We start from the raw sequence: 7,543 nt of genomic DNA, 5'->3' as shown, positions 1-7,543 counted from the left end.
AACAAGCAACCCTCCAACAACTGAATGCTAATCCTTTAATGCTACTTCTGCCTTCTAAGGGGTAGAATTATGATATAGGTTGAGTCTCTCCCTTTTAGCCCCTCCAGGTTTGGGGTTTGTTTTTAAGGACCAAATGTGGCATTCTTAAGTTTTATAACCAGGTTGCCAAAGGTGAAAATCTGGGCAGAGTTCCTCTTTTCCAGAAGCACCTCTTCTTCAAACAAATAGGCAAAAAAAAACCAGAAGAAATTGCACAAAGCATGAAGAGGTAAGTGCCCCTTAGAGCTAAATACCTGCAAGCAACATGATTTTATAAACCATGTGTCTCAGCTTTTCTGATTTCAGAAATTTCACATGAATAATTGAGTGAAACAAACACTCTGTGTGGAACGCACCTATGGGTGCAGGAAAGCTGTAGTGACAAAGGAGGTGTAATAGCATAGGTAGGAAAACACTAGAGATGTTTGGAATTGGCTCTTTATTGACCCATATTAGAAAAAGAGAGGAGGGAAATGGCTTAGAAGATGGATAAAATGTGGTAGCAGCTTCCTTGTCTTAAGTGTACTGTTGAATCTCTCTAATAATGCCTTTGTTCCTGAGAAAGAAAACTTCTGAGGCTTCTTGAATGAAAACAGGCCTAAAAGAAGCTGCACCCTGATAACACTATTTGGTCTGATATAATTTGGAGGTAGGGAAGGGGGAGGTTAGAATCTCTTAACAGCAACCATCTGAGGAAGGCTGCCCTTGAAGTATTTTATCCTTAGCAGGCTGGGTGTGATAAAAAATCCAGTTCAGTTTGACCCTTGGCAGGGTAGGCAGGCAGTAACCTGCCTACAGTACTACTGCTTCTGAGGACCGGATTTTATTTCAGTCAAATGAGAAGGTTTCATTTCATGTTCAATGTTCTTAATAAAAAGAAAAAGCTTGTTCAGGCTTTGCAGGTCTGGCTGCTAAAAGTTACTTTCTCTTTTTATTGTTGCAAAAGAATACAGAGCATAGGAAGCCTTTCCCATCCCTTACTACCTGAGCTTCTAAAGCTGTGTATACCGCTCCCTCTTAAGCCCTCCTAGGCGGCAGGAAAAAACATGTACTAACAAAAAGAGACCCATTCTGGGAAAGAGTAGCTCAGGCACACGGCACCACCCACTAAGGACCCTTCACCTTTGGGTAAGAAAGATGCTCTGGCACCACAGAAAGCTCTTGTTACAGCAACACAACACTTCACCAGGGTTTGAGGTTTTTTTTTTGGTAATTTTATTTTTGAAAGTTGTGTTTTGTACAAAAAAAATTATCTTAAACACCACCATGAAAAAACAGTAACAACAGACTTTTAGTGACTTCCTATTTTTCCCATGTTATGAGGAAGATTGAGGCTGTAACAAAAGTCAAAGAAAGCAGGAGCTGTTTGCCCACTCCAAACCCAGCAAGAAAGCAGGGCCATCCCTTTCCCCTCAGTGTCACTGTTCAGACTGTTTTGGCAGTATTACAAATACACAAACCTCGTCTGTACTCTGCTGTTAACAGTAGTGGCTTGCTTATTCACAGTCTCTGCCCTCAAGACTGAGGGCAGTTCTTGCCAGTCTAGAATAGGGCAGAATGGGATCACTTAAGAGTATAGCCCCTGAAATAAAAAGCAATTAAGAATCAAGGTGCCAAGTTCCTGAAGTCTTGCAACTTGGCTGTACCTGCATTTCACCAGGGCCCCAGGAAAAGGTCTCTTTTACTCCCAGCCAGTAGCAGTATCTAAGTACCATCTGTACTATAACAATGATTTATGAAAGCTGACCCTGTAAGTGCAAGAGTCCCTTACGCAGTTTTTCATTACACTAGCATTCTTATCCTTGGCTTCTACAGTTCCTTTTTTATATTCTGGTAGCTTCCTGGGAAAACCCTCTGCCAAACAAGGAACATTCAGAGAGCATATAATCACAATGCTGACAGTGACTGAGCTGTGCAGGCAGTCACCTCAGGAAGCTTAGAACTTGAGTGGCAGCTACCTGTTTCATTGTGCCTTGATGTGAGTTTCAGCAAATGTTCCCTTTACTTAGCAGCACATTATTTCCTTTTGCTTCTCAATGATTTGGAAAAGCCAAGACAATATTGTGACTGAACTGCAAAATCATGAGACTGTATTTAACTCATGCTTTTTAACATTGCCCCTCTCAATTGTCTGAGAGGATGGCGTGCATCCCTTTGTATACGTTGAAAGAAACTGGTGTGTACTCTTCAACATACTGCCATTAGGAAAAGAAAAGAAAATAGTGCAGAGGTGCCAATGCCTCTTCCACCCCCACAGAGTCTGGCATAGAGCACGCTGCAGGTTATGCTGGCAGAAGCAGTGCAAAAGCTAGAAAAACTGAAAATGCATTCAAAAAGAATTCCAGTGTCTTACAGATCCTGTAAACCCTAGAGGTGAGGGGGAAGAAACAAAAGATCCCTCCTACAGTCTCAGCTGTTTTAACCCATGGCCTCCTTCCCCTTTCTGCACCCATCCATGGTTCTTTTTATCTCTTGGTGCTTCCTCTCCCATGCTGAACACTCATATTGCTTTCTTGCTGTCTTCTACTCAACTCTTAGCACTTTCTCCCCTCAGCTCTGCTGCATTTGTAAAATCCTAAACCAGCATTATATTCACACCCAGAGGCATCCATGGGACTTGACGCACCAGAGACAGCAAAAGCAAAGAGCGTAAAGAAAATCAGAGTGAGAGAAGGACAACTGGCTGGGAGACACCCGGCTAAACTGGGGAGATGGGGAGAAAAGAACTCGGTGTTGAAAGCTGATCACATTGGTAGCAAGTGGTCATCCCGCTCCTCCGACTCCTCACCCAGTTGGTCGTCGCCCACCCCGCGGTATGCGGCTGGTGCGTTTCGAGGCTTGGATCTGCAGACAAAGTCACAGCCATCCTGCAAGACAGGACATTGTACCAGAATCAGGCTGCAGGCAATTGACTCAGCACCCAAAACAAAGCAGCTTCTGCCATTTCTCTGCTGCCAGGGGATTGTGCCTATCCCTGTGCTATATGGGACAGGTCCCCAAAATTGGTCTTGATGAGAGAAGCACATATACAAACATCCTACTTGGTCCTGAAAGCTCTAGGCTTTCAGTGTGCTGTTCATACTGATGAACAGCACGCAGCAACATCAGGCTGATCCATGAAGGATCAATGGCACTGCCTACAGTGCCCAAGGAAGTGTTTCAGGTAGTTGGAAGTAAGATTTCAAAGTCCCCAGCTTAACATTCCTAGCTGGAAAGCGTTAACCTCAACTGAGCATGGGTTCCAGTTTGTTATGTAGTAACTGCAGGACACTGGCAGGGCATCAGTCTTGGCAATAATTAGTGTACTTCAGAAAAATAAAACACATATTCTTTTCTTCTGCTTCAAGGTACACTACCCTGGTGGTACATATACCTGAGAACAGAGTCAACAACAAGGAGGCAGATGCCCTTTTCTCCTGCCCCAGTATAGGAGCCAGGCTGGGAATATACAGGGATTTTCACTCACCGCTACCAAATTGCCCAGATCTTGCCAGAAGGCAAAGTGAGGAAATTGCTCCATGCCCTTTGCTCCCACTACAAGGCGCTGGTAGAGGAACCCACCAATGATGTAGACTGCAATCAGCGAAGCAAACCTGGAGGGCATAATCAAAAGACAAAGCTGAGGAAATTCTATAGACAACCTCTTCTGAGCCACCTTCAAATTGGTATTGAAGCTAATAGCTGAGCACCACTCAAGAACAGAGCTGTAAACAGAGACCAGACCAGAAAAGGCCCCCAGATTATTCATGTGCTGGTCTAAATCTTTCAGCAGCATTACATGAAGTAGTGCCTCTCATAAGCACAAACAGAGGAAATGAGACAAGCTGGTCTGCATTCCCGACTCTGGCAAAGAGCTGTGTACGATTTTAGGAAGTCATGTCTTCCATGCCCTTGTCTGTAAAATAGGGAGGATGTTGACAGGGAACAAAGCACCATCATAGAATGATTTGGGTTGGAAAGGACCCTAAGATCATCCAGTTCCAACCCCCCGGCCATGAGCAACGATGCTTCACACTAGACCATGTCACCCAAGGCTCTGTCCAACCTGGCCTTGAACACTGCCAGGGATGGAGCATTCACCACTTCTCTGGGCAGCCTGTGCCAGTGCCTCACCACCCTCACAGTAAAGAACTTCTTCCTTATATCTAACCTGACTTTGCATGTTTCAGTTTAAACCCATCACCCCTTGTCCTATCGCTACAGTCCCTGATGAAGAGTCCCTCTCCTGCATCCTTGTAGCCCCCTTCAGATACTGGAAGGCTGCTCTGAGGTCTCCACGCAGCTTCTCTTCTCCAGGCTGAACAGCCCCAACTTTCTCAGCCTGTCTTCATACAGGAGGTGCTCCAGCCCCTGATCATCCTCGTGGCCTCCTCTGGACTTGCTCCAACAGCTCCATGTCCTTCTTATGTTGAGGACACCATCATGCCTTGAGCAAGATCTTTTGTCCAAAAAGCTCAGAGGAATAGCAACATCCAGTGGTGGCTGTGGATAGGTACACTACAATTACCCAGTTTAATACAGTATTTGCTGTGTTTCTAAATGGCACTGGGGATTACGGCCCAAACATGAGCAGCTCTTCCAATGACTCACGTGATCAGTAAAATGGAGCCAACACTGAGGTGGGAATCCTCAGCTGGACAAGCCACACTGCTGTCCATCTCAAAGAGGTAGAAACACTCCTGCTCCTTTTCCCGCTCTTCCGAAATAATGCTGAATGAACTCTGCAATTTGGGAAAAGTTAAGAATGTGAAAATGCGCCCAGGTATGCTGAACTTCACCAGAAGACACTTTTATCACTGTTAGTGCAGCTAGGCAACAGACACTGGAGGACAGCAGAAAACCTTGCTGCCTCCTCAAAGCCCTTCTGCTTATCAACCATCTGCCTGGCAGCCTCCTGCTCCTCTCCCACCTCATGTGTCACTTACTGCTGTAACTCCCCGCTTGCAAGAAATCATTATCACAGCTCTTCTCTTCTCACCACTGCAGTGCCTGCCATATGAATCACCTCCTTTATAAATCAGCATGATCCAGTCACCTGCCAAAAGAGAAACAATACAGGCTGCAAATCCAGATCAGGAGACGAAAGGCAGATACCGAGTAAGACAAGTATTGAGTGCATTCTTACTTCCATTGAAGACCTGGGTTTCATTGATTCTTCCTATCACTGTGGTCTTCCCATTCTGTCTATCTGTTTGCACCAGGCCACCAAAATCGTGTACGGTGCTATTGACCTCCCTGCACACTCTGAAATGGTAGATGTAGTTTTCCGTTTTGCCCTTCTCCACAGTCACATTAAACCTGCAGCAGGGAGAGGACAGAACAGACAGCTCACAGGATTACAAAGAACAAGGCCCAGAGCAGCAGACATTCGAGATGTGGAAGCCAGTCACCATCCATAGTAACAGGGAAGCCCATTCTGCAGTCTGGCCCCAAGTCCTCCCCTCCCGTTGGCCTCAGGGAGGCACTGCACAGCCCCAGGGCCTGCAAAGTGTTGTACTGTACCTCATAGGGCTCAGGGGCTCCAGTTTCTTCAGCAGGGCTCTTTCCATTTGCGACTCACTGCTTTCATCACCGATCACATCACAGCTCCTCTCTTTTGACTGTTCAGCCCCCACAACAGCAAGGGCCATAAAAACTACCAGCACAGCAGAGGTATGGCAAGGTGATGACATCCTGGACATGCACACCACAGAGAACACAGAGGATTAACTGGTTTAGCCCCCTGCAAACTAACTTCAGCGTCACAGAGTCAATGATTGGCCATTCCCACAGTCCTGACTGCAAAAAGGAGAAGTCAGAACCCAGAAACAGTTCCCAAAAACTAAATCTGAATCGCTCATGTAGCCAAAGACAGTTCACTAGGCTGATTTTGGGATTCTTTGCCGAACTCCGCCTCAGCACCAGAGGAAGTTTTGCTGCTAAGCACAGCCAGAGGCAGCCAAGCAGGCTGAGCGCTGGAGTAAGTTTCAGGCACAAGCCATTGTTGGTGGTTACTGCATTGCACTGAGGAGCCAGTCAGCAGAAAATGATTAACAAGACCTCTAATCAAACCTCTCTGCAGCTCTCGTGTGAAGAGCCTGGAGGGAAGAGCCACTGCGATTAGTCAGGCTCTGTTTGTTCAAGTGCCTTAATCTTAATAATTACAAGTATGATATCTTTCTACTACTTTAGCTGAGAATCTGAAAGTGTTTAATAACTGTAAGCTGCAACTTCACGCTACAGTTTTCTTCTATTTATACAGGAAGAAGGGAAGGAGGAAACTGAGACATCCGATGGAAGATGCAACTGAAGATGCAGGAATGGAGACAATAATGAAATCTAGAAATCTGGGTTCCAGCTCACGCTAAAAATCACACACGAAACGTTCAGTGATTGCACCAGCCAACCACGGTGATGCAACAGATTTCCCTCAGCTTCTCCCGTTGCAGATTTCAGTAAGGCTCCAGATGCTGAGGGTTGACAGACCCACAACTGAACAAACACGTGGCTGCAGCAGGCAGCACCTGCCCGAGGGGCAGCCTGTCTGCAGAACCCACCAGTGAACCCCCAGCTCCTGCAGGGCTACTGCTGCCCAGCCAGCTCTCCGAGGTCACACAGGACAAGGTTAGTTACGCTGAAATGAGGAAGCCCCTGACACAGGAACTCGTGATTCATCTCATAAGCCTAAAAGCAGAACCTTGCCCCTGGCACTAGCCACGGCTGCGCCGGGCACCTCACTGCCAAACGCTTCCCTCGCACTCAGCCTCAAGTAAGAAGGGACGGACGTGGCCACGCTGCTCCCCTGGCCGGTTACCGCCGCCTGAGCCGTGCCCGGCGCTGGGACGGCGCCGCCCACCCCGGCCAGGGCGCGGTTTCAGCCCCGCGGCGGCTCCAGAAGCCTCGGTGCCACCCCCCGCGCCCGGAGCGCCGCTTCCTCCGCCCGGCGGCCGGAGCCCAACCCATCGACCCCGGCCGCCGTACCCACCTGCTGCCGGCCCGGCCCCGGCGGCGCCGCCCGGCCTCCCCCCGCCGCGCACGGGCACGGGCAAGGCCGCCCCTAGGCAATAGCGATCCGCCGCTCAAGGGCATCCCATGCTGCGCCGCCGGCGGGCACGGGACGCCCGAGGAGCGCAGGCGCGGACGGCGCCGGGCTGCACCGGCTCCCCCCGGGCCCCGGCCGGCTGCCCTCGCCCGCCCCACCAACAGGAAGCAGGAAGGGCGTGGCGGAACTGGCACTCTCCGCCAATGGGAGCCCGAGCGCCGCCGGGACCGCCTCGCCCACTGGCGGTTCCTCAGCGAATGAAGAGCGGCGGCGGAAAGGGGCGGCTCCTAAAGCCCGCTCCAGCCTGTGACGGGGCGGTGCTGGAGCCCTCCTCCTCTCCTCCATCCAATAGGCGCGGAGGTCCCGCCTCCCCTCGCTTCTCTTCCAATGACCGATGAGGGCCCGCAGAGGTGAGTGTAGCTGCGCTCGCCGGCAGGCTCCCGCCCGGCAGCCACTGCGCAGCGCGGCCGGAGGCGGGAGCCG

The 7,543-nt window shown here is 49.4% G+C and overlaps 1 protein-coding gene across 1 annotated transcript; it reads right to left on the bottom strand.

Annotated features, from left to right (window-relative positions):
- Positions 1-461: 461 nt before the first annotated feature.
- On the bottom strand, positions 462-7,246 carry M6PR (mannose-6-phosphate receptor, cation dependent). The gene is made up of 7 exons (XM_030480839.2): positions 7,004-7,246; positions 5,542-5,712; positions 5,165-5,337; positions 4,965-5,074; positions 4,630-4,760; positions 3,506-3,632; positions 462-2,906 (listed from the first exon to the last, which is right to left on the bottom strand). The coding sequence occupies exons 1-7, from the start codon at positions 7,105-7,107 to the stop codon at positions 2,784-2,786; spliced, it is 939 nt and encodes a 312-aa protein (XP_030336699.1). The 5' UTR covers positions 7,108-7,246; the 3' UTR covers positions 462-2,783.
- Between the last annotated feature and the right edge of the window lie 297 nt (positions 7,247-7,543).

Source organism: Strigops habroptila, chromosome 3, assembly GCF_004027225.2.
Source record: "Strigops habroptila isolate Jane chromosome 3, bStrHab1.2.pri, whole genome shotgun sequence".
NCBI classification, from domain to species: Eukaryota; Metazoa; Chordata; class Aves; order Psittaciformes; family Psittacidae; genus Strigops; species Strigops habroptila.
The sequence above is the reverse complement of the archived record's forward strand: the minus strand, read 5'-3'. Positions and strand labels throughout refer to the sequence as shown.

Bases quoted from the DNA above. Each gene is read 5' to 3' on its own strand.
- M6PR (XM_030480839.2), bottom strand. From the start codon at position 7,107: ATGCCCTTGAGCGGCGGATCGCTATTGCCTAGGGGCGGCCTTGCCCGT. The intron at 5,713-7,003 runs GTGGGTACGGCG...GTGCATGTCCAG, and splicing joins CGGGGCCGGGCCGGCAGCAG to GATGTCATCACCTTGCCATA. The intron at 5,338-5,541 runs GTACAGTACAAC...TCCCTGCTGCAG, and splicing joins GAGCCCCTGAGCCCTATGAG to GTTTAATGTGACTGTGGAGA.